The 27,397-nt window shown below is 38.7% G+C and overlaps 1 protein-coding gene across 3 annotated transcripts in view; it reads left to right on the top strand.

Annotated features, from left to right (window-relative positions):
• Positions 1 to 27,397, top strand: part of GRM1 (glutamate metabotropic receptor 1) — a 176,562-nt gene that overhangs the window by 124,378 nt on the left and 24,787 nt on the right. For all 3 annotated transcript variants that reach the window (XM_057364008.1, XM_057364010.1, XM_057364009.1), the window contains exons 4-7: positions 6,158 to 6,404; positions 12,337 to 12,505; positions 14,437 to 14,563; positions 20,116 to 21,046. In XM_057364008.1, coding sequence (XP_057219991.1) covers positions 6,158 to 6,404; positions 12,337 to 12,505; positions 14,437 to 14,563; positions 20,116 to 21,046 — 1,474 coding nt within the window. The remainder of the gene's footprint in view (positions 1 to 6,157; positions 6,405 to 12,336; positions 12,506 to 14,436; positions 14,564 to 20,115; positions 21,047 to 27,397) is intronic.

Here is a 27,397-nt window from a genome sequence, read left to right as displayed (position 1 = left end):
CCTACCCTTCCAGTTTTTTTTCCACAAATTTATGGTGGTCACATTAGCTTGCGCATAGAGACACCAAAGTCATTGAGACAGCCCATGACAAGTGGAACCTGTGGCCCTGATCCACAATTGCTTGTTCTGATCCCCAAATAATATTTCCTGGCCCTCCCCTCAGGCAGTCAGCTATAGCTTGAATTGCCTTGGAAAACAGGCAGTTAAGTAGGAAAGCAAAACTTCACAAATTCTTATTACTGTATATTTGATTGTGAGCCAGAAGAGGTTATTGGATGTTTTCATACAGAGTAACTGACTTATTGCCTGTGACTTATTTTTGGACACCATGAGTGTAGTAGCATGACTAAAAGTCCACTTTTTATTCTCAAGATGTGCAGATTTCATTCAGCCATACAATATTATTGAACAGATTGTGTTATCAAAAAGATGATATGAAGAGAAAAAAACAAAAGATGCAAGGGTTTTAAACACACCATTGTTRTACTTACCACATCCAGAGACTGTTATTCATTTTGCAGCGCCTTAAAGTGAAATTTGTTAAATAATTTTGTTTTTATCTTTGAAGTTAGGTAATTTAAAAGGATGTTATAAATAGACTGTAAGTGGGAGTGAACTGGCAATGTTTCTAAAACATCTGAATCAATAATGGCAAATGAGTTAAAACAAATTAAGTCCTTTGCAAAAATTATTTTATACTATCATAGTTTGGCATTGTTGTTAAGGGATTAGCCATTCTTGAATGTACCCATGTATGGAAAGATAAGACAGGGAAGAGGACTGGTCTGTCTGAACAGAGATCTGGGGGATAAAAAGGAGAGTTTATGGTGCTTGAGTGATGGGGCCTATGACACAAATATGTTGTGGTCAAAACTTGTCTGGTCTTTAGCATGAGGCACTGTGAGGTATGTGACCCCCATTGTTTTCCAAGGACATGCTATGAAACTAGCACATCTCTACACAGACTTGAACAGAGCTGGATGAGCACATTTGGGGGTTCCTTTGTTTCATTTGAGTTTTTTTAAATTCAGTTCCCCTGGGACTGATCAGGGTTAAAGCAGGTTCTTAAGGGCTTTTTCCAAAAGGCTCCAAGTGCTGATAGGCTTGAGGCATTGATCACCCCTCTAGGAATCCTCTTCCAGTGTTTGGCTACCCTGTGGGGAGGGCAGTTTATGTTGGGATTGAAGGGGACCATAAGAAGCCTGTCTCCACAATTTGCCCAATGCACATGGACATTTGATATGAGCCTGGGTACTGCTCTACCAGTTCATACCTGGCATTTTGCAGGGGTAGCCCTCTTTACTCCTTGGTGTATGCAACCCAAGTATGGGAGATCTATTTTATTTCATTTTCCCACTGAAATATTGCCCCAATTGTTCTTCCAGATTTTTTTTTTCATAAATTAGCACTTTTCTTGAGTGCAACCATCACCCATGTTGTAACTTGCAACAAAGCTAAAATCCCATTTGACCTACTCATGAAGCATGGCAATCCTGGGAAGGACCACTACAAATAAAGAAGGCAGTATACACAATTTTTTACACCCCCATGCCTCTRTCAGGACCACCAGAAATGAAGATAGCTCTCATAACAGTTGTTAGCTTTTTATGTGACCCTAACTATGTAGCAATGACCATAGCAAATCATAAAACTGCCTGCCTACTCCAGATGAAATATTATCCTTTATAACAATTTTTCTGAACAGATTTTGACTTTTTAATCTAATCAAGAGTCATCTGTGAACAGACTGTGTTCTTTATCAAATGTGTGTGTTTGCTCAAAATTTGCCAACTGGCTAGGTATTCATCAGATTCCCCAACCAAAATGTTTTTACATTTCCTTCACAAATTCTCTCCTGCCCTAACCTTTCTGAGGACTGCAAACAAAAAAATCCTTGGTGTTGAGTTTTACATTGAATATGAAGAGACATCTCCTATCTTTACTTTCATATGAAAGCTAACTCATGTCTTCCCATAATTCTCGTAGCATATTTTAAWTTTATTTCAGCTTGTCAAGTAGGATTTGCAAAATATGCTCTCTGCTCTCAAGAGCACTGTTAGCTCCACACTGACTTCACAGCAAAAGCACTAAACTAAATTCACAGCTGGTTCACAGTCAGATCCTTCTAAGTACCTAACTGAAATATTGGTCAGCTGTGAGGTACATTATGGTAAATGGAAAGATTCCCAGTGAGTTTCATGAAAATTTGAGTTTTACTTCCTTCTCCCTGTACTTAGGAATCACCATTTGAACTACTGGGAGCATTTTTCAGTTGTCTGCAGCCAGGATGTGATGTTTGGTTTATTGTTGGGTTTTGTTGGTTTTTTTTTTTTTTTTTCCATTTAGTAGTGCATGTGTGTACAGGCCCCCATCCTCTAAGATTTACTGACAGAAACAAAGATTGAAATCAAAACTGTGATTAAAAAAATGACCTATACTACTAAGAAACTGTTAAATTTAAATTATTAAAGGAAGATCAGCATTACATCCAATACAAAATTAAATATTATATTTAGGACACCTGAATTCTTCAAGGTCATAAAAAAATTTATGTTCTAATTTGAGTGTCTTCAATTAATCCAGTACTCACATAACTTGCAATTTTTCTTTGCTTAGTGAAAGCTAACATCTTTAAAACATATATTAAAAAAAAGGAAGAAAGCTAACAAAATATTTTTCTATTAGTCTTTGTAGATCAATTGTATTTTCTTCCAATGGCTGAGAAATGAAGAAAAAAAGTTTCACTGTTCAGAGTCCTGCTTTGCACTTTGTTACATTTCAAAGACTTACTGACAAAAAATACAACTTTATGGAGAAACCTCATGATAAATATGGCAAAATACTTGCATTTATTAAAAGTTGCCCTATGAAAACTTAACTGAACATTATTATATCTCTGGCTGAACATAATCACATGATTTCTTTTGTTTTAATAACCCACACATTTCTCACCAATTATCTTAAGTGAATTTTTATAAATCCAAATGCATAAGTCTATTGATAAATTATAATGTTTAAAGTTTTAAAAATTTAAAAATGAAATAAAGTGGCTTTTGACTCTAGAAAGTCAAATTTAGGGAAAGTATGACTTCTCTATCTAGATTTACTGGAAAATATTTTATTTGCATATAGGATTTTTATATTACTGGTCTGGAGACACGCTTTCAATTCATTCAAACAATTAATTCAGATAATTCACATGTTGCTTTCCACTAAAATATAATTATTTCTATAGGTGACATTAAGATAGCCACCTCTGCAGTGTGGAACTTTGTGCTTGTAGCCCTAATTTAAGCTAGGTCTTCATTCCAAAAGAGCCAAAACCAAATTCTCCCACCATAAAATGTTTATTCTCTTTGGAGATGTGCATATTATATTGGAATATGGTTATCCAAAGCACGTTTTGCAGAGTGAATACATTCTTAAGGGAAATGGCCTCCTTTTAAACATTGGCAGGTTCTGTTACATTTTGTTTTCTACCTCCAGCAGCCATATGAAGGCTTGCCTTGGGAAACACATGGATGTTATCCTTATCTCCTGCAAGAATTATTGATGGTTATGCTCCACTTCTTTAATTAATTGAGAAATTAAGGAAGCATCTGAGATAAACTTTCAGATAGARAAGAGTAGATAGTGAGTGCTGTGCACTGTCTGTTTTTTGTGATCTCTTCCACTACCTACTGCCAAGAAGCTTCACAAGGGAGGACTGCTTTGCTGAGCTCAGGCTCTTTCTGTCGTTCTTTCACTTAGGGACCAAGAACACTCATTTTCTAGCTACAAGACAGCAGAATCAGTGATGAATTCACAGTGTGCTAATCCTATGGGACTAATCAGCAGACAAAACACACCAACAGATGCTTTACTGAGACTATGTATTAATCTATATGGCATTTAGATGTCTGGGCTGTGCTGTGCTTCAGTGAGGGTGCACATGCACTGGCATGCTCTCTGCTTCCCTGGGTAAATGTTCTGCCATCTCACATATGAGGTTTATATCCTTTCTGTGTTTCTGAACACGAATCTGAATTGTGTTGGTTTCATGTGATTGGAATGGGAGCCGGGAACCTTCTCTCATGGAGAAAGTGGAAGATATGCTGCCTCTGGAAAGAATTTCTTCCGCTGTCCTTGATTGGTGGTGCTGGTGGTGAATGTATGGCAGTGAGGAGCACATGATCTTATTCAGTCAGATTGTGCTGTATTCACAGAGCTTTTTAAATTCACCATCACATTTGTTTGCTATGTTCAGTTCATCTGGAAAATACTGAGGCAAAATTTTCTTTCCCAACTGCAATACAACCCAGAGAAAGCAAGATAGACATCCCTGAATCTGGGATCTCAGCTGTCCTAATGAATTCCCAACTTACATTTCTGAGTTGTAGGGCAAACAAACTGAGAAGACTACCAAATCAGAGCTCTTTCCAGTGATAAATGTGAGGACAGCTGTAACTGCCCGCCGCGGGAAAAACACACGAGAGGCGTAGACAGGTTCTTCTTTATTAATCTTCGGATTTCAGCTCAGCTCTTTTAGGCATAGTTATTTTAGCTCTTTCTTCTTAGTGATTCCMGCTCCTTCAGCTCTCCTCTCCTGCCTGACTGCTACTGCATGCTTTTTATACACTTTCTTATCTTTACCRGGTTTTGAGAATAAACCAATCAATGAAGCTCTAGACAGATTACATAGCCAGAAAACTCTCCAATGTCCACATATCACGTTCCAGTCTCTAATTGGTAGATGCCTTCATCTGTCCAATCCCGTCCAGCTCGAGTCTGCCTGTTTTGACCATGTCTGAGTCCAGGCTGTTTTCCAGCCCAACCCCCACACACAGCTCTAAAAATGGCCAAGGCCACGTCAGACAGTCTTCATGGTTTGATTACAAAGCCATAACAAATGTACATTAGGGTAAGGAACTAATTTGTAACCTGAAAGTTTTTGTGAACTGGTAGATTTTTATCTCCTTTCATCATATTAATTTGACAAATATCTTCTCCAACCTGGATTCAAGAAGTATAAATTAACACCTAGTCTCTCACACATCCTACTTTCCTGGTGTACACAAGGTGTTACTTAGACAAAATAACAGAGACTGGATTGCAAATGCCTGTTAARCATCGAGTAACGTAGGAGGCCTACAGATAAAAGCTTGGAGCGGAGCATATTGTGATTGAATGACTCAAGGGGAAAGAAGCAAAACAAGGAGTTTTCTTGCTTCCAGCTGCCCCRGGACCCTGAAGCACAGCTCTGTAGTGCCCTGGGGTAGGCGCTGGCTGCGTTCTGCAGCAGTCCAGCCAGAGATGGGAARCAGGGAGCAGCCCAGGACCCGGCGGTGTCTGGTATGAATCTCTGACAAACGGCACCCTCTGATAGTGCTGGCCCACCTGCACATGAGAGGAGAAACCTCTGTGCAGAGAAAACCTTCACTGCCACATTGCTTCTGATCAGCRGACAGGGACTTCAATGTCTGCTCAGGCTGCAGTCACACAAAAACTCCGCTAGTGTCATAAACTTTGGCTTTCTGTACCAATCCTGAACCAGCATAAAACATAAATAAAACATACATAAAACATGCATACTGGAAGACATAAATGGAATTATCTGGATTAGTCTTTCTAACAGTATCCTCTACTACTACTTTTGACTCAAATGACTTTTTCTGATAACTCGAGAGGTAATGCTGATGAACGCTGTTTGCTTATTAACACTAAAAATGACACTGCTATCTTGACCCTCAAAAACATGAGATCAGAAAAAATATTCAAATGTGACAAAAAAATCAAATTTACAAGTAAATTGCTTTTAAAAATTGTTCCAGCTGAAATGCATCTTCTTGATGCTGGCCTTTTWAAACCTTTCATAGCATGAGCAATGTTGTGGAATGACAAGGAAAAATTWAAAAAATAACAAGCAAAAGATGACAACTTGATTAAACTTGTGTTTTCTCATGAAGCATTTAACTTTCAGTGAATTGATGGTTTCTGCGGTGGTGGTGGAGAAGTGTTTGTTTCATTTATTTATTTAATTAAAATCCATGATGGGCACCTTTAAAACTTTTTAGGAGAAATAAGGAAATAGGTTTTTTTTTTATATATAATTGCTTTTTTCATATTTTCATGTCATTTCATCTTTTTTTATAACATTTTTTTTTCCTTACTATTGTAGGCAATGAGAGCCTAGAAGAAAATTATGTGCAGGACAGTAAAATGGGRTTTGTCATCAATGCAATATATGCTATGGCTTATGGGCTACAAAATATGCACCATTCCCTTTGCCCTGGACATGTTGGACTGTGTGACGCTATGAAGCCAATTGATGGCAGCAAGCTCTTGGAGTTCCTCCTCAAATCTTCATTCATTGGTGTTTCTGGAGAAGAAGTTTGGTTTGATGAAAAGGGAGATGCCCCTGGAAGGTAAAGAGGTTTCATATCACCTAATTAAAGCAGAGGTTGGGAAGTGGGAATATTACTGTGTTTGGTGATGTAGACTTCATTGGCTGTTTTGCTGAAACATAAAGCATGCAGACTGCAAGACATAAATGGAGTTATCTGGATCAGTCTTTCCAACAGCCATCGGAATAACTGGTAACACATGGTATCTTTTATTGGGACAGGAACTGCTGCATATCCCATACCATTTCTAGTGTTTTAGGTGATGACAATCCTTGTAACTCACAGACTTTTGGAGTCTGAGGTATGACTGGGGCTCTGCACCAAGGTTTCATCAGTATAAAGCCTAATACAAATGATTGGAATTTAATGAAGCCTTCGTCAGAGTTTTGAAGGGAGGGGTGTAGAAYACATCTTTTTCCAACCGGAACTCTGCTGAGACCTTGCCAGAGACTATTTAGTGTTGAATGGTAAACTYCTATATGGTCTCCTTAACTTGTTTCACTTCAAATGCAATCAGATCAGTCCCAGAATTTAAAGGTAAGTCAGACAAATAACTGGAGGTGTTTTGGGTAAAAGTTTCTGTGTTTCGTTCATCTGGGGACTGGTCCCAGCTGTGGCAGCTGCTAATGTCTAGCCCCTCTTGCAGACACAGGATGTACCCAGGCAGTGGGTAAAGCAGCAGTTTTGTGGGCTTGGATGACACTTCAGTTTTTCTTGCAGGAGAAAACTGACAGAGATCTTTCATTTAGTTTTGTGGGTTCTGTTAAACTATTTTAACACATGGGTTTTATTTTCTTTTTTTGTTTGCTTGTTTTCTCTTTTATAAATACATCTAATTCAGCTGCTGTTGTACAAAATCCATTATTAATTGAAACCTACTCAGGGATTTCWTCACTGAAGTTAGTTTTCCTACTGAGTTATTGAAGTGTTATAAAAGACTCTCTCACTCCATCTTTGGGCTTATTGCATAAGTGCATCTGGGTGCCAGCAGCACACAAAGGGAGGGCTCTGGAGCAAACAAACGTTTTCATGTCTTTTCATGCCTCCAAAGAGTATTTGTAAGACACAGTGGTCTTAAAACGACTCTTATCTTTATTACTAGGCTTTATTAGCAAAACTGGCCAATATTTTACCATTTGCTATATTGTTATGTTTTTTTTCTACTGTCATACTTAAGCCGTTCATACATTTAAACAGTTTGTTACATTTAATTGGCAATAAAAAGCTAGTCAGTTTGGTCTTTTTTAGCCTTGACTTCAGATTTTTTTAGTAAAAAAATATGGATCAATTAGGTCAGCCTTTGAAAGTATAAGCAAGCAATTCCCTTACGTTTGAAAACATACTTATTGACATAAATGCATAAATCAAATCTTTACATATATAATTTAGATAATACAGAGAAATTACTGCTTAGTGTAGCTTTATGCTTTTTGCGAACTATTTGTGTCCATAAAAGCATTACTCCAGCTTTGCATATGCTGCATTTTCTGTCTGATAGCTATTTGGTTTGATGTTTAGATGTAATTTTCCAATTTTAGTCTAATTCTTATTTGTTATTTTGTCACCCACAAGCATTTTCACAAATCTCATCAGCACCAAGCATAGAATTAGACTGAACGGTTGCTGAATTCAAAATATAAGATAGCGTATATCAGGATATTTCTCTGAGTATGCCAGAATAATAGAATTTGTTCCATCCATGATTCTGGTCTATAGCAATGTTCATTTTTCTTGATTCCCTGGCCTACTTAGAATTTGATAGGTTATTTTAGGTAGATTTTTCTGTTGTTGTCCTTGTTCCTCATTTATATTTTCACAGCTGGAGCTAGTAAGTTTGGGTAAGGAAGTTCAATTAACCTTTTTGTTATGCAGTCTATAATCCTTGGATCAATCTGTGGCATTCATGATATGGGCAATATCATATCAGAGAATGGCTATGTGTATTTGAAATATGATCTACAGTCTGTCAGATCCTTGTATGCCAGCACTAGTTTAACAGAATAATCTGTCACTAGTTTAACAGAATAATCTGTAACTTCAAATTGGCTGTAGTGTTTCCACAGCTTCATGTGCAAAGTCTCTTTTTGGGTTAGTGAACAGACCATAGTACTGTGTCAATACCCAAAAGAGTTTCTCTACTTCAGCAAAATGGAAAGATAAACACCAYATACAATACCTAAATATAGCAAAGACAGCCTGCTATGAAATTTCCTAGTTTTTAGGGTTTTGTATTCCAGTGCAAGAATGTAACACAAATGTGTAAAAAGTTTTTAGATACCTTGTCATCAAATCATTTGAACAAATCAACTTCACAAGGTGGAATAATATTCTTTCTTAGAAAGAAGAAACCTTCCTCATAGTTTTCAAAATCTGCGAGGTTCTGTGAGCAATTGACTCCCACAAACTCCTACAATCAATCATCATGGGTAGAGCAGATAGAGTTGCCTGTAGTTATGTTTGTCTGGCACTTGCATAATCTCCTGTTTTGAAACMCTTACAGCTTCATGATACCTTAACCATTTGTTTAGATACAACTCTTTCTATCTCAGGCTCAATTCATGGTTTCAAGCTTTTATCAAAATGAGATTAGAAAACACAAAGCACGTTGTCAAAAGTGTAGTTCTCCTGTGAAGAATCTTTTCTTTGAAGATCTCTTATGCAGAAATATGAAGCAGACTTTTTTCAGAAGGACACAAATGCAGTCATTTAGCTGATTGCACTCCCTCTGGGGAAAAATGATGTGGATGTAACTCTGGAAATTCAACTGCATGTGTATGCTGTCATTAAGAACATGCTGATAAATTTGCTGCACTTTTTACTTTCRTTGAGTAGCTCCTATTTCCTTTCTCTGTAGTAATCATATCACTCAAAATGGCTGGAGAGGGTGTGAAGGATGCAGTAATCAATATGACATCCTTCTCTGGGATACAGAGATACATTTTTAGCTCTGGTCTATTCTCGGTAATTGCCTCCTTTTACCTTGTGGCTGGTATGAAGAACYTTACCTCTCTAGAACAAAGGATTTGCATAGATCTCTGACCATAAAATGCTTTGTGACAACAGGTAGGAGAAATTTCAACCCATAAAACGAACATCTGATGTGTGGAGAAATGCCTAGGCTTACAAACTAAGAGAAATAGTTCACCTAACTAACATTTCATCTTAATTAGACTCAGACTTAGAACCATGTAAGTCTATTTAGTTCAAACTTTCCAGTAGCTCTTCTGGCTTCAGTCATGACAACTCCACCAGCTCCAATGTTTTGAGTAAATAATCAAATTTTGCCTTATGTAAAGGTTTCAAATTTATATGTAAATTAGGTTTTTTTTTTTTTTCAAACATACATTTTTTGTTTGGAGTTTGGATTCAAAGGTGTTTGTTTTGTCCATTTGCATCCTGGCATTGCTCAGCATTGCTCTTCTCCATCCTGAGTTCCAGGATAACAAACATCAGTACCAGTCTGGTATTGTGGCTATGGAAAAAGGTAACTTCAGCTGTCTCAGATTAACTAGAGTAAGAGTGTGCCTGTGACCAGCTGACTTATATTTTGGCTTGCCTTACAAGTAACTTGTTCAAAAGACACTACTTATTAGGGCACATCATTTCCCAACATACCAGGGAGTTTTGCTCCTATATTAAAAGAAGGATTAATTTTCTTACCTGCAGAGTATTTTAATGGCTTCTTTAAATGCTGTCATATGTGTGTGAAATACAATTGCCTCCAAGAAGCCTCACTTTCTTTGAGCCCCACAACTCTTGCCAAATCCATTTTGGGATCATAATTTTTAGCATGGACACAGCCAAAGTTGTTAAAGTTGTACATATGTGAGCAAAGGGGTGGGAGGAGGTATTCCAACAGTGCTCTTGTCCTTGCTCAAAGCACAGATTTTTCATTAAGGTAAAGAAGGAAAGAATAAAAAACTTAAATACATCTCCATATACCAGGTGYATTTGTTAGACCACAGGTTTCCGCTTAAAGTTCAAGCTGCATATCAAAGCTGCAAACATTGTACYACAGCTTGTCATAACACAAGACTGTCTAAGAGCTTTTAGTTTACATACTTCATTTTTTGACAGGTAACCTATAGGAAAGGGAATAGTATTACAAGAACACAGAAGAAACTCTTAATTGACATTGCATTAATGTCACTCTGTGCCTTGCAATACATTTTTATGAAAATGAAAACAGTGTGGGGGCTCAAAAATTCCATTAAAGGAATATGAGATTTTAGTAATCTTTTATCCCCCTTTTGAATGAAATTTCCTGCCCAGAGTAACTGATTTAAATCAATCTAATATAATGTCAAACTAAAATCCAAGTACATTTTTGTTGCTAGGAAGAGGCATGTACATTTCTGTTGAGTTTTACTCAGAATGGTTGAGTCTCCATTATGAAATGCCTGACTCCCTCTGCTTCTTGTCCTGGTTTTTCACCAGCCTGGAAACAGCATTTCTTTTTTTAGGCACTTCTGTTGGAAGAACTGGGATATGAGAAGCAATTGTTACTAATGAATTGAAAATTTACCCCTTTCCTAAGCAATGTCTTGATTATTGGCAATTGCCAACCAATGGAGTTGCCTCCTGCTTGGAGCTCCACTGAACTCAGTGGCAGGAATCCCTTTTCACACGTGATTCAGTGGAGCTCTGTAGTGATACTGGCATTCTCTGAGCATGCATATTTGCAAAAATGAGGTCTAATTACAGCTGTAAATATGCATTTCTTCAAATAATCTTTAACGAAACCCCAAAGATATAGTTAAGATAAATACTCTGCTCTACTCTAGAGAATAATTCTAGCACCTCTTCCCTCTGTGAAGAGCAGAGAGAGTAGAAATTTTGCATGTTTTAACCTCAAAATAGAAAAGAAAGAAATAAATGTCTCTCTTGGCTCACAAGCAAACATCCCAGTTTTATTTACGGCTATTTATACTTTGCTTACCTTTCCTTTCATTCTTGAAGCATGTACAGAGAAGCAACACCCATTATAAACTAAAGATTTTTTTTTCTCCAGAGATTGAGACAATCCAGTACAAAAGAGCAAGGCAGTAACTCCAGGCTTGGAAACACAGAAGATGCTTTGTTATTTTCAGCTCCAATGCTGATTCCTTGTTCTCAATCCTCTTCCTCTTGTCATTTATTAAAAAAAGCCCTCCCCCTTCTCATCTTAAGAGACAAGGCTGTCAGTTTAGCCTCTTTTGTGGTTCTTTCTCTCTGTGCACAGTCCAAGATTTATTCTTCCATTCTTGCTTATTTCCTACTAAGAATCAGCCACATTCTGTGGGTAAAAGAATGAATAGAATAATTAGCAAGAAGGGATATGCATACATCAGGTCCAAGACATTGAAGGCAATGGYGGAGGCTGGATGTTTATTGTAACAGTGTTTATGTTTCCCTTATCTTAGCCTTGGGGAGTGCTCTCCTATTTGCCTAGGGTAAGGAAGTAAATGTTGTGACTGAGCTGCTAACTTTTCCTGACAGGATCACTGGGCTGTGCAACATGAATAGTTGAACTTGGAGCTTACACTTAACTTATGGCAACAGCTCGGTTGGTTTGAGCATTGCTACTTAAGAGTTTCCAGCAAGGGCTATATTACAGCCAACCTGCATGGAGACATCAAGTGAATGTTAAAGATGTATTGAAAAATTATTTGGAAACACAAGATCCAGACATTGCTTACATGTGCATCTTTAGCAGGGTTTGCTGTCTTTGGTGTGCAGTTCCTCCAGGATACACAACATCTTACCCACAGTTTTGTGCAAGCAAGGCAGRCAATGAGTAATTGTGTGGCAATCAGAGTTGACATTTCTTATGATTCTGTCCACGGGATTTGGGGTTTTTGTGAAAAACCACCAGGGATAACATGAATACTTATAGGCAGAAGGAGAAGAGCAAGGTAAATTTGTGTTCTTTATGTTGCAGGACAGTGAGTCACTTTCTCTTTTTTCCTTGCAGGTATGACATAATGAACCTGCAGTACATAGAGCCCAACCGCTACGACTACGTTCTCATAGGGACCTGGCAYGAGGGCGTGCTCAACATTGACGACTACAGGATTCAGATGAATAAGAGTGGAATGGTGCGATCAGTGTGCAGTGAGCCATGCCTGAAGGGCCAGATTAAGGTGTGCCTCAGACACTTAGAGTCTGCTATAGAAATGTGAATATCCAGTATGTGTTTTTCCCTAAACCTAAGAAAGCTTCTTTCAAGTCTAGAGATAGGACTTCCTTTTCTTCAGAAAAGTGAAAATTGTAGAAAGACTCCAAGATTAACATCTTTCTTTAATGACAGTATATACAGCCCCATATTTTCTAAAATTACCCTTTGTAGGGATGTAGAATCCTATAGTGTGACAGGATTTGGATTTTACCTTATGTGAGAAAGATTTTTCACTTAGTCATTGCCTACAACATTCAGTGGCTGTGATTCACTTGGGGGCTGATCTTGAAAATATGACCCACGGGGATCCAGTATTTTGTTCTAGCAACAACACCTGCAAAGAAAATTTGTAAAAAATTAAAAAACCCCCAAGCCTATTTGTGTCTCATGTTCACACCAGGAGGAATAGAAATACAAATGAAATCACTGTGTTTACCAAACAGTAGCACTTGCATCAGGCTACAAACAATTTGCTACCAGTCACGTGTGGATGACACAAAGACGTACTTCACCACAAAAAGACATAAAGACATACTTCACAAAAKGGTATGGATGCATTAAGTTCAAAATAGCAAGAAGCCCATTCAGCAAAATCTCCTTAGGGCAGATCTTCCTTTCTAYTTTCATTTAATAAGCACATTTGCAGATTTTTATTTCTATATTGCTACTCTAAGCAATAAGCGATGGATGATTTGGCAAAGGCATAGTGAAATATTTCAGCAGTCTTGGAGGAGAAACATTATTGGTATTTACTACCCTCCAAAACATCTTTTCCCTGTTTTTGAGATTGTGCAGTTTGTGTATGTGTGTATATGTAAACACCATGCATACAAAATGCCAGCTTCAGCTCTCATTGAAGTCTATTGGACTCTCTCCACAGACTGCAGGAGGAAATGTTAACAAAAAAAGAAAAAAAAAAAAAAAAAAAAAAAAAAAAAAAAAAAGCTCACGAAGCCAGTGTTCAATAAAACAAACATTTAGTATATCACTACTGTACTTATCTCTGCATATAGATGGATATGAGATTTGGAAGTGAAGGCTGGATTCCTCCTTCCTGGCAAACAAGGCCAGAGTCTTTGTCAGAGCCCTGTGAGCTGGAGATATCCTTAATCTTTCTTTCAGCCTTAGGGTAATGAAACTGGGAATAAAGACAAGGAAATGATCTTTTCAGCATTGGATCATTACATTTAGCAGCCCTCTCAGCACAGAAAGAGAATTTTCAGGGACATTTTTCCCTAAAAGGGCTGTTCTGAAGTATTAGTTGGTCACTGCTTAATCTTTTGTTTTTTTCAACTGGAGCCCAATATATCYTTTTAGCAGGATATTTTGTAATTTGCTCTTATTTGAATTTCTATTTATACTTGTATAATGAGTCCCAAAGAGACTTCCACATAAATTGGAATTTATGTGTATGTGAATGTGTCTGGGTGTGCATGTATATATCTGTATTTACATGCATGAATTACTCTTTGTTCTAACCTTTGACTTTGTTTAGTGCTTTTTACCRTGCAATAGATATTAAGTGTGGGCTGAGCTACTTGTCCTGACCTCTGCCATCTCAGAGATTAAACCTCAAGTTTGATTGAAAATATGACATTCACCATGCCTCCGTACTAAAGGGAAAATGGTTTTGTACTCTTAACTCAGAACTACTCTCCCCAAAACTAAATGTAATTGTTCCCAGAGGTTATCCTTGAACTCCCAAGCACAAACSTTAATACACAGGGATAGACACAAAATCATGATTCATGTTTTCTAGCTGTTTGAAAYGTGCTGTACACAGGGACCCTGTCATATTATAAACTGCGTATATGTTATGTGTTTGCTTGGGGTGGGGGGTGGGGGTGGTTGTTTGTTGTCCAGTAGAGGATCAGTGAGGATGTATTTGTATTTCAGGTGATCAGGAAAGGAGAAGTGAGCTGCTGCTGGATTTGCACGGCTTGCAAGGAGAATGAATTTGTTCAGGATGAATTCACATGTAAAGCCTGTGAGCTTGGCTGGTGGCCGAATGCTGACCTGACAGGTAGGGATGTGTCCCTCCAAATGCATTCCTTTTCTYCAGGACACCAGGACAATGCTCTATGCTGGACACTAAGATGGCAGCATGTAGAAATATTAAAGGTACATACTTGGACATTCCAGTGCAGTTTAGGGTGAGTGTTTTTCAGCTTAGTGCAACAGCAGAGACAAYAAAGACAGCAAAATTTCTGCCAAGGAATGCTATTATCTGTCTGTTCTTTTCCTTCATTTAGCACAAGTATTAATAAAGCTGTTAAGATTGCTAATGAACTCAGCAACGTGTGCTGCAATTTAGCAATGATTATCACAAAACTTCAGTTAATTTTTGTCATATTGACTTGATACACTTTTCTGATCATTTTACCATGAAATTAGTAGCACTTTATTTGGGATTTCAGGACCTTCAGTAAGTGATTACTGGGCTCCTGTTTGGTATAAAGATCATTCTCACTGCACCCACCAGCAAACAGAATTTCAACAAAATCCTGGTAAAGGCTKTCTGTAAGGAGTTAGAATTTGTCTCCCTTGTGTATTTGCTATGGGTGAGTTGTATGCTATGACATCCTTCTGTTTTTCACTTATCAAGGTCAACCTCCACACCTGCTCTGGGCTTTGCAGGAATCATCACCCCCCCAAAAAATAGATATAAGACATTGAGAAGCATTACCCTGACCTTAATGTTTGCTTTGTGTCACTGTGAAAGACTAGAGGCACCTCTGCTCCATGTCACCTCTGCAAATCTTGGATGCCAGCATTCAACATCATTCTTAGTCAGAGACACAATCTGATCACCTAGCTGAAGATCAAATGTGCAATTAATCACATCTTTGTCCTTTRCCATGACTGGCCAGCTGCTGGATGTTGCTGCAACATTTAACACGTAGACAAAATCCTCAGACTTCAATTAAATTGTTCTATGAGATGCTTTAAGCTAGTCACTGAAGCCAAATGAGCTCTCAGAGGATATATTTTGAGAGCAAAAGCTAGTCCAGGCAAAAATATACTATTAATCACAAGAGACTGGGAAATGTGATCCATTATCTGTATTGGTTTTCTATGGAAAACAAGTTATGGCTATGATGTCCCAGATGTGTGTGTAAATGCCTATATCCCACACCTCCCACTCATGCCACCCCCGCTCCAACCCTGCTCTGGTGGRCAGCTGAACCCACAAACAAAGATTTTTCAGGATACAGAAATCTCAGTGATCATTCAAATCCTTCAAGTTACATGTCACTGGGCGGTAGGGAGAAGAGTAAATGTAAGGGCCCAAATTGCAGAGAAATGTCTGGTATTAATAGAAATTAAAAAAAAAATCCACAGAACCCTTCATAAATAACCTGACCACTGGAAAAACTCATATTTCATTCCTACTCCTAGGACACCAGTGTCTGCTAATTTTAAAGCAGATATCCACAGAGAACCAAGTTTTTTTGCTGGTCTCAGAGGTTCACAGAATTGTTTGCATCCACACTTCAGGGAMGAAAACTGGGACTTATTGATAAAAAAAGAAGCCAGAACAAGGACCTGGTGAGAGATCAATGTGCACTTGAGATAATATGGTTCAGTGCTACCAGCTGCTCAAAGTAGCTCAAGAGGGGTCATGTCAAAATGACAGGCACTGCTGAAAAGAATGTCAGAAAGCATCAGTGCTGGAAAAAATCTCCAGGGCATGTTGCAATCTATTAACTTTTAATGAAATCAGTAGATGACCTGCTGATTTGTGTTTCTTCTCAGCAAGGAGAYTGGACTGCTGCTGTTCTAAAATCACAGTAACGTCAGCCAAATGACAGCATAGCCATCGACTTATTTCCTAGAGAACAYTGAAATGGCARTCTGCTCCYGCACAGCTTCTTCAGTCTGTCTGAYTGAAGAAAAAAAACCTTCTTTTTTAACCCCTAAAATTGATTTACTTGAAATATACTACAAAGTACAGAGTTGTGAAGAGAAGCTGATGCAATCCTAATSCTTAGAAGAGGGTGATTTATCTAGATAAACTGTCTCTTGAACTTTGTGGGAGTTCACCATTGGTATGATTTAATTTGGAATTCTCTTTTCTTGCCAGGGCTCCCACCAAACATGTTTTTATAGCTTGATTTTGTGTGTTGTATTCATACCCTGACAGTCACCATAGCATCTAGACACAGACGGTAACATCTCACAGTGCAGATTGTTTTTCTCTTTGCCTTAAATCTTAAATGCTAAACATGTATGTGGTTTTAGACTCATTTTCCATCACAGATGGAGGCTCTAAAATCCTTAATCCCTTTAAGATATGTGAAGCACATACTAACCCATTTCATAACACATGCTTTTGAAGGTGCTCATTTTCTCCATTTGAAATAAGTCTCTGTTGCTCAGCAATCATTTCCTGACATTTTAATTTTATTTTTAAATGAACACAACTTTTTTTTAGTTGCTTCCCCTAAATATGAATTCAGTAGACACAAAGGATATCTCACCACAGATAATGGGAACCTGAACTAAGAAATAGTCACTAAAGCCAATACCTTAGACCTTGTACTAAGAGAAGAGATATATTTTATAGTACCAGAGTATAATATAGGAAGGATGAATGTCAAGCTAGTAAACTCGGTTTATATAAATCATCTTAAATAAGCAATAAAGCAAGATAGAATAGGAAGTTTTATAGACTTACAAAAAGAATCATAAGGTTTTGGGACCATCAGTTATCTGGGATGTGTTAATGACCTCAGAAAACATCACAGATTCTCTTATGTCCCTTCCACTATGAACATAGTAATAAAAAAAACATTGATTAGCCTTCTGATCTTGGAAATTATTCATGGATAATATACAGGGAAAATAGTACACGAAATCTACCAGACAGGTTTTTACCAGAAAATTGTACCTGTGAATCTTTTGCCACTTATTCTCTGGAGTTTTTTTTTTTTTTTTTTTTTTTTGAGGTTTGGTTTAGTTGCTGCTGTGGAGGTTTTTTAATTTTATTTTTTTTTATTTGTGTGTGTGCATTTTTATTTTGTTTTGTTTTTAAATTTACACACAATTTCCTGGGTATCCTTCCTCAATCTCAATGAATGGAGTTCCAGCCCACTTTCTCCTAGCTGGGAAATGACTGAACCTTCACAGGTGCCAGCTAACTAACAACTGTTAGCTGATAATAAACAGTGCAGGGAGCTTTTGCCATTGTTTCTATAACGTGGTTCCTGGGCTTGCTGGTGCACAGGAATTACACTGGTTTAATGAGGCAGTGTAAGATTTCTAAGAAAATCTTACACAGGATAAGCTTAAAGCAAACGATAGGCTTAACTACCATGTTGGATCTGGGCTAAGCCCCTGAAAATATAGTTTAAAGGGGAATAATGTGAGTATGTCTTGATGTTGTTAAGCTTAAAGCCCATACTGAAACTTAACCCTTCCAACAACCTCCAACTGGCTTCTTTGAGAAGAGCTTCACAGGTATTAATCAATGAGCTGGAGCTTCTGAACCTTAGTCTTTTATTAAATCCTAGAAGGGGCCAGTTTCCAGTCACGGCTGCTGAGGCCAATGGCCAAAGGTTCACATTTCTAAAAAAGAGCTATTCCTTCATATTTTATCCCAAAAATACTGGTTGGAAATATGGGTTTCCTATCTGAGTCTTAAACAGACCACGCTGAGACAAAGTATTTTCTTTGTACAATTTTCTTTACATTTTATAATATTTTCTTTACAAAATAAGGCCTCCGGTTGCTACTGCTATAATTTATATAGTTTTTGCTATCAAAGGCATATGTAATAACAGCACCGGCAGTTAAGTYAGTCTGGTATTCTTGGAGAAAAAAGTGGATGGAATTATAAGATCTCCTTTCAGTGCATATGACATCGTCAAAATTAGGGAGAAATTTTCTGTGTCAAGGATTTTGCCTTGGGCTGATATATTTTTTTTTTTCAATTTCAACAAAAAACATTTTTTCTTCTTCTGTTTCTCAAAAGGAGGTTACAGTAAAACTCTTCAACCCTGATCCATACCTCCGCTTACTTCTCTATTGTTTGGAAGGACTTTACATTACAGTACCYGTGTCTGTTGTTAGTTTTCTGTTGTCCCCTGGAACAGAAATTAAACAAAGCTGGGAGACTCAGAAGCTTTTAGTTCATAGATGGTTTCTGCAGATGCACTCCATACTGAAGAGGAAGAGACAGAGACTAACTTCTGCCCATCACATCAGGGCCATTGTTAAGATTTAGCAGYGAAACTGAGAGGAAAAAATGGCTCTCCCGTAAACTTGCTGATATCATCAGCTTTTCCCTCTTCTTTTCAGCCACGTCCGTCAACTCAGACGGGCAGAGTTCATTAGCAGCCTGTCCAGAGTGAGAAAAGGTAGACCAGCAGTTTGCAAGGAAGACATCAGGGTGGAGAGGTGACTAGAAAAAAAAAAAAACTGTATGGGGAACTGAGACAGGAATGGCAAGGRACTTGGAGGAAAAACTTGGGAGATGGGGGAAAGGCAGAAAAGGTGAGCTGTGTTCAAGGGAAAGTGGAGGAGCACAGAAACAAGAAGTAGAAGAGGCCATGGATACTTCCCTTGGGATAAAGTAACATGCTAAAAGCATTTTTGAACTATTAAATCAGTAGAATAGAAATTAAAAAATGCCAGAATGGAAGTTTTCTCTGACAGCTTCTCAACCATAACATCTTATTAACACAAAGGATTTCATTTTCTGCTTATCATTTCATTTGTATTTCTATTTAATGTTTATTGCTGGTATTACTTCTTCGGCACAGTGAGGAAGATATCAAGAGAGTCCTTTAACTAGAGTTTGGGAGACCAGTTACATACCATCTTAAGAGATACCTGTGTTTGCACATCTGTACTAGGCAGAAAGGAAGGTCTTTCCARTTTTTATTTGAAGGCATGCATATTCTGTGGGTTTGAGTTTTCCAAGACAATCAAATTATATTATTTAGTTGGAAAMCAATGAGCAGAGGGTTTGACAAAATAAGGTTATGTTAACAGAAAAAAAACCAGAAATATGTTAAGAAGGTACAGTATATATTATACAGTTCCATTTAAATTTTGGATTTATTATCATTTCTCTGTCCATAGACCTCTGATTAATTAATGCTATTCATAAAATAATTTCYACAAAAATGTAGTAGATCATACTATAGTGGTTGTGGTAATGACTAAATAAATTAATCTGAGGAGGTCAAAAGACTACCCATTGTGATTTGTAACAATCTTTTCCCTGCTGAAATGAAGGCATGGTGCTGAGTTTGTCTGAGCTCTGTTCTCAGCTGTACCTTTGGTATGCTGGGCTTTTAACCAAGTATCTCAAAAAGAAGATATTTTCAAATCTAATTTCCTACTGTAACATCATGAAAAAATGTTTGGGACATCCAAAACTGATGGCTGTTTTTTAAAAATATTCCATCCAAACTTTTCCATGCTGCGGTTCTCCCCTTTGTTAAAATGGTTTTAATAATRCCTGGCATATAGGCACATGCTAATTTTTGGATTATATTGGGACACAGGAAAAAAAATTCTTCCAGGAGCTGCCTTTCTAACACTCTGTTTCTCTTCTGTACACTGCAGGCTGTGAACCCATCCCTGTAAAGTACCTCCAGTGGAGCAATATAGAGTCTATTGTGGCTGTTGTCTTTTCCTGCCTGGGGATCCTGGTCACCATGTTTGTGACCCTTATCTTTGTGCTCTACAGAGACACCCCCGTTGTCAAGTCCTCCAGCCGTGAGCTCTGCTACATTATCCTGGCTGGCATCTTTCTGGGTTACGTCTGCCCTTTCACCCTTATAGCCAAACCCACCACCACCTCCTGCTACCTCCAGCGTGTCCTGGTGGGCCTCTCCTCCGCCATGTGCTATTCCGCCCTGGTGACCAAAACCAACCGCATCGCRCGCATCCTGGCGGGCAGCAAGAAGAAGATCTGCACGCGCAAGCCGCGCTTCATGAGCGCCTGGGCCCAGGTGGTCATTGCCTCCATCYTGATCAGCGTGCAGCTGACGCTGGTGATCACGCTGATCATCCTGGAGCCCCCCATGCCCATCCTGTCCTAYCCCAGCATTAAGGAAGTTTACCTTATCTGCAACACCAGCAATCTGGGCGTCGTGGCTCCTGTAGGCTACAATGGACTCCTCATCATGAGCTGCACTTACTACGCCTTCAAAACCCGCAACGTGCCCGCCAATTTCAACGAGGCCAAGTACATTGCGTTCACCATGTACACCACTTGTATCATMTGGCTGGCCTTCGTGCCTATCTATTTCGGGAGCAACTACAAGATCATCACCACCTGTTTCGCAGTGAGCCTGAGCGTGACAGTGGCTCTGGGGTGCATGTTCACTCCTAAGATGTACATCATTATAGCCAAGCCCGAGAGGAACGTCCGCAGTGCCTTCACCACCTCAGATGTGGTGCGTATGCATGTCGGGGATGGCAAGGCACCTTGCAAGTCCAACACTTTCCTCAACATATTCCGGAGAAAGAAGCCAGGGGCTGGAAATCCAAAGTAAGTGGATTGACTGCAGGTACACATCTATCTATATACGTCCCTCTTTTTCCATCCTCTCTTGGTTGACTGTAGTCTGCTGAATAGTAAGGTATGTAACATTTTTTCATCTCATGTTTAGCTGAGAAGGTGGAAATGACCCTTTAGCTCWAAACCTCAGACGGATACTGATGTGTTTCTTATCTTCTCTCCTGCTCCTGCACAACTCTACCACTTGGGCAGGGCAGTAGCAGAGTAACCAGGTCCATTTGCATCTTCTTGCATCTCCTTGYCACAAGCGCATGTGACMGGGATCTCACACCCTGACCATGCAGCTGYTSTGYATTATGTTCGAACTGAGGTGYTACAGTAGCCTTTTAGGAAYGAAATCTCTGAGTGATTCTAAATCYCATGTGCTTGCCTAAAGCCACYGGAATGKGTATGAAAGCTGAGGACTGAACACTGGTTTCTAAGGTAGTGTATTGTGACAGTCCTTGTGACTGTGATTCAAAAGCACCCTCCMTACTATCCCTATGCTTTATGTAATACTCAGCATTATGAGCAATACTCTTACTCATCATTCGTGTGAATCTGTCCACATTCTCAAACTYAGCGTTGCTATGTAAGTTGCAGAAGACAACTGATGGTGAAAATGAACTTGCATCCACATCTACTGAACTTGTTATTTTCCTTGCTAATAATTAAAAGCAACCCAGATGCAGCAGAGCGGGAGAGAGAACTGTTACTTCAAACAGCATCTCCCTGTGAGGAGCATTCTGAAAATTTGCATTCTTTATTATCTTATTGCTTTTTAATCTTTAAAGAAGCACCATAGGGCTAGATATGAGCTTAGATGATTTTTGTCCCAATTAAAAAAAAATACAAATAATAAAGCAGCAGTGAAACTTACATTTCTGAGCTTCCAATATAATTAAAATTCAGTTAATTTCCATTTTTTGGCATCTGTTGGTTTCTCTGAGTTGCTCAAGTTGATTTTGATTCAGTTTGCATTAGAACCATTTTCATCTRTTGTGGTGGCAGAGGCAACCCTGTAGAAAACCCATGCTGTGACCAGTTTTGTCTTTATTCTACTCCAATACATTTTATTTTTTTTTTTGCTAGACAGAGGGTCAGAAGGAAAGGGAATGGAGGCATAAGTGACCCAAATACTCAGCTCAGCGTGCCACAGAGGCCACGTTGAGACTGCCAMCTCCTGATCCAGAGAGCGAGGGAGAAGGGAGTGGCAAGCAGCCCAAGCAGACGCCACTTGCAGGGAGATGGCCAAAAATTTATGTAGCYCAAGAGCTTGAATTCCATGCAAATAGAAGGACAGAGCCTGATCCACCSTCCTCTATCTTTGATAGTTGGACAGGGGCTCAGATGTCTGTAAGAGACCAGTTTGTGTCCCTGCARTGTAGTATCTGGCTAACACCTGATTTCTTTAAGAAGATGTCTGTCAAAATAGAAGAGGACTTTTGAGTATTTTAGATCGGGAAACTTAATTACTAATTTTTTGTTCTGCTTACTCTTCTATTAAAAAAAAAAAAAGTAATTTAGGAGATCCAAATTCAATATAGTTAGAATACAGTTCTTAACATGAGAGAATATTTCAACCTGTTCAAAACTGAGCTTCCTCCTCATCATTGTCACCTTTAAAACATAGCAGGGCTTACCTAAGCTTTTTATCATTTTTTTTACATAATTTTATTAAGATTTTMTCAACCTCTCTGTTAAGCCTGTGTGAATGTTATGAAGAAAAAAAGCTCTGCAGAGTTTTAAGTTGCTTTTCTAAACTATAAGCTCAATACCTAGTTACTGTGCTTTTTTTTTTTTTTTTTCCTCGGGTTAAGCATCCATATCTTTTATACAGCCAAATTCCCTCCTCTGACCTAAGCCTCTTGTGCAATTGCTGCATGTTCTTTACCCAAACCAGTCCAGGTGCAGAGGCACTCCGGGATTGCTGATGGAAAAGGACAGCACATCTCTCTATTCATGGGCATGAAGAACTGAAAGTAGTTTAATAGACAAATGTGAAGCTTTGGGAATAAACTCCCTAGGCAAAACAAAAAGTAATATCAGGGCTTTAGAGGTTTTTCTTATCTCCTAGCTGAGTCCATTGCAAAGCTGTTGAGGATATTGTGACAACACAGATAATGAACTGAGTCACTGTGGCAATTGAGAAAGAAGAAACAGAATTTGCTGCAGCCTTTGAACCATCTAGAGAGTTCAAATCTCTAGTTAGGTCCTTCCTGAAAGAGGACTTAAAACTACTGGTACATGCTCAATGCCCACGGAATGACCTCCAGAGTGATTTTCTATGGTTTTGCTTGTTTACTTGTTTTAGTTTAGTTTAGTTTAGTTTTGTTTTGTTTTGTTTTGGAGGGGGGTGGTTTGTTTGGTTGTTTTGTTTGTTTTAATTCCCTATAAAAACCTGGGATTTTTTGCCATGTTTTCAGTAATTCTAATCCCTGTAAGTATGCTGCTCTGTTTCTAGATTCATCARCAGTCTCTCCCTGGGGCCACATTTTTCTATCTATAAGTGGCCAGCAGTTCTGCACTCAAAAGTTTTCTCTTCCAGATGTATTACAAATTTTCATCTATTTTGTTGTTATGCCTTCTCCCACTTCCTAGTTTTCTTTTCTTTTTCTGCTTTTTAATTTTCATCCCTTTTTCTGTCTGTATCAAACCTCTTCTCTGCTTAATCCATTGAACTCCAATTCCTAAACAGAAAAGTAGCATCCATCTGAATTAAATAGATGTGGAGAGACAGGGTTAAATTGACTGAGTTTTAAAAATGGAAACTATTTCACTTTACAAGGGCAAATCACACTTATATAAGCCTTCATAAAGCACTTTCATGCAATGTGGTGCTGTTTAACTAGTGTAGCTYGGTGACTAGAGCAAGCCAAGTCACTCTTCCTTTCTCCCTCCTAAAGTACAGCAAGTGAATTAACCAGGGAAGTCGATTAACACAGGATCTATTAGTCAATTCAAAACCTTCAGCTACTTCTGGTGCTGATATAGAGGTCAGAAARGTCATCTTGAAAAATGACTGTCCCAGCTGCATTGTCAACAGCGTTTCAGTGAAAATAAATTGCTTGGTAACTCTGGTCTTCACTTAAATAACAAAGCACACCACCTTCACTGATCTGTAGCACTCTGAAGATGCTACATGCAGTCTTGAGGATTTGAACTCTATTTTGCTTTGTTTTAATTAAACTATGAATAATTACGCCAGCATTGTTTTCCATAGAGCTGGCTGGGAATTTTCCAGTGGAATATGTTTTCCATCAGAAAATTCTGGCCTCTCAAAATCTTTGATAGAATTGGGCTTTGCTGGTAAAGATTTTCCCATGGCCAGGGACTTTGTTTTTTTCCCCATGGAGAGAGGAAGACACTGGGAAATCATGAGGGAATCTTAGCCTAACAGTTAAAGCACTCACATAGGCTCAGAGCATCTCCTTCATTTCCCAGGTGGATGCTGTATAACTGGATTATGCACTGTCCCAGTGTAATTCTCCTTTCTCTGTGTTCTTGTCCAGCGGTGTTTTGGAACAAAGAAAAAATATTGTAATGCAAACCCCAGAGAAATACTTTATATTATTCTGTGAGAGAGCTTGAATCTGGGTCTGAGATCCCTCGTGTCTTCAGTACCAAACAACTGTCAGTCTTTCCCTCTTGTCAAATGAATACTTAAATACATATAAAAAATGGAGCAGCTCCATCAGGAGAGATGAAGAGAGAGTGTTATCTGCTGCTTGTATTGAAGTTTTGTGGAGACATTTATTGGTAGTTTGCTACTTGATTGTTTTACAAGATTCTGGGCTCTTACAGAATGATGACATAGCAGCACTTGTTAGGAGAGCTTACTGAATTTATTTTTTTACTTTTTCCAGATGTGAGATTGAGACTTTTGTGTGTGGATCTTGCTGTGATCTTTAGCCTCATTCTTGGCCACAAATGTTACTTTGGTCTATGAGGGTCAATGAGCTCAAAGAAAAGAATGCTTGCACAGCACCTGTTTGACCCCATTCCTGAGGAAGCAAAGCTCCCTTCTGTACTACATGCAGGAAAAAATAGACAGTCACAGGTCTGATGAGGGTTCAGGAAATACCTTCTCCAGCYACTGCTTCAAATGGACCCTACTCAATGCGCAGGAGACTGAAGTCAAGCTTGCAGCCTGCAGACCCGTTGCACTGCTTTTCTGTAGAACGCACACCATTCAAGTAGAGTTGAACCACACAGCAAGGCTCCCCTCTTCTCTCATACTTCTCCTGGGTTGCAGTAGCATGAGAGTGATCAGTGCTGCAGAAGTGACTGCAGGGAGAAAGTTCATTTTGTATCTTTGGGTAATTAGTGTCAGGTTTGGCAGGGATGCTTATCTGCTCCCTCCCTAAAATAATTTTAAATGTATGGTTGAGACCCCAGGTCTGGACACCATTTTAGTGCACTTTGAATCAGAGAAAGTAAGGATTTAGTTGTAGTATACATTGTGCAGCAAAATCTGAGTTTATAGGAAGCCAACTAACAAGATTCACTGAATGGCCAGCACTCCACATTAATCCACAGGCCACGTTCTTTACCCTTGTAATTTTAGTATATTTGCATTCATTTATTTTTCACCCAGCTGTCTGCCCTCAGAAATTAATAGATGATTTAAAGTACTTCCAAACCTGTGATTTATCTTTTTAATATGTTTTGGCATCCATGCTTCTAGACTGCTATCACAAGAATCCATTCTAAGCAGTGTCCAGGCAGTCACCTGGGCCATGTATCTCTCAAATTTGGTTTATTTTATTCCAATAAAAATTTCTGGATAATCCAACATTCCCTAGTAACTGCTCCCTCCCTCCCTTTGTCCTTTCTCCATTTGTGCTTGATCCCTATATACAGTTTTTTAACTGGGAATCAGGATCCTCTAGTAACACATCTGTTCTCTTAGCATGAATTAGGGAATCACCTGGTTTTTTGTCTTGCCAGTTATGACATTATCTCCAGGTATTTTTAAGTTACTTTTTCTCTTTAAACTGACTTGCTGAGTTGCCATTTCGTCTTGAGAAGGTTGTATTGACAAGCCCTGCTTTTCTGGGCTCACTTCCCTTGGTGCCTCACAGTCCACRAAGGCTTCTGGGCTCTTGGGGTCCTTAATTTGCAAAGCCCCCCACAGACACACGGTGAGGGGAATCAGCATAAGTATGTACAGTTTCACTGATTTTCAATGGTTTCCAATGTTTCAGTGGTGGTGGGAGGAGGCAAATGCAAAGTGCAGCATGGCAACAGTAGGAGCTTACAGAGAATAGAGAGTAAATGTTCAGCATGCTCAGCTGCAGTTGTTGAAATGTTGCTTTTTTACAACCTGTCATTTGATCCATCCTGACTGCCCTGTCATAGGAATACTCAGGAGTTCTCCATCTTCTCACTGTGATGTTATTACTCTGTGRAGTCAATATTCTATCCTTAAGCAGGGCTTACAGAGGCAAGGGGGGAGGGAGAAAAGTGTGAACAGAAGACCTGAAAGCATTTTTGATGTAAGTAAAAAAACAGCCTTTTGTCCTGATCTCTGCAGGCTAAAGTGGGTGAAATCAAACCAAAGCAATCTATCTCAACCTGGCACAGTCACAAGGGGAATATTTTCCTCTGTCTGTCTGAAATGCATCCAAACATCTGAAACACGAATATTTAGCGGAAAGTGCAAGGAGGAATCATAATAAAAGGTTACCACTGTAACTTCCCCTGTCAAACAGATATATTAAATTCTGTGCTTCAGGACACAAGCCCAATGTAAGAAGTATTTTCTTTGGTCCTGAAGTGTGTCACCTAGCCTGCAGCATAAAAAAAAAATTACCTTCAAATGCTTCTTATACAGATTAGCATCTGGTGTAGTTTTACCTTCCTACAGCAGTGCCAAACCAATGTAGATATGATTGCTTAATCTGATAGGAAATGGTAGACTCTCTTGCTTTGCAATTTAGAAAATTGGTGCAGTGGGTAAACTTCTCATGTGATGCAGTATTATTGCAGACACAGTAAGACAGGCCTACATTTTTACCTTGGATTACAGACCTTGGACAATGCCACATTCCAAGGTACTTTCAAGAAGATACTTATATCTGCTTTGCCTGCACAGCCATCCTACTGAAGCTTACCCCAGGGGGGAATGGCATGTTATGAAAGAGAATTTTGAAACAGCAGAAAGGATGTAATCTTCTACCAGTGGAAAATTATCCAATGAATGAAAAAAAAAAAAAAAAAAAAAGTGGGAAAATAAGAAGAAGAAAAAAAAAAGGTGGGAAAATTGTACAGGATAGATTAGGTTGTTCATTTAAATAATTTTTTTGACACCCACACACCCTGGTTTTGGGGCTGACTCTG

Source organism: Malurus melanocephalus, unplaced genomic scaffold (genome assembly GCF_030028575.1).
Source record: "Malurus melanocephalus ecotype Western Australia unplaced genomic scaffold, MMel_1.1 scaffold_33, whole genome shotgun sequence".
Lineage (NCBI taxonomy): Eukaryota > Metazoa > Chordata > Aves > Passeriformes > Maluridae > Malurus > Malurus melanocephalus.
Note: the sequence above shows the minus strand (reverse complement) of the source record. Positions and strands in the feature narration are given on the sequence as shown.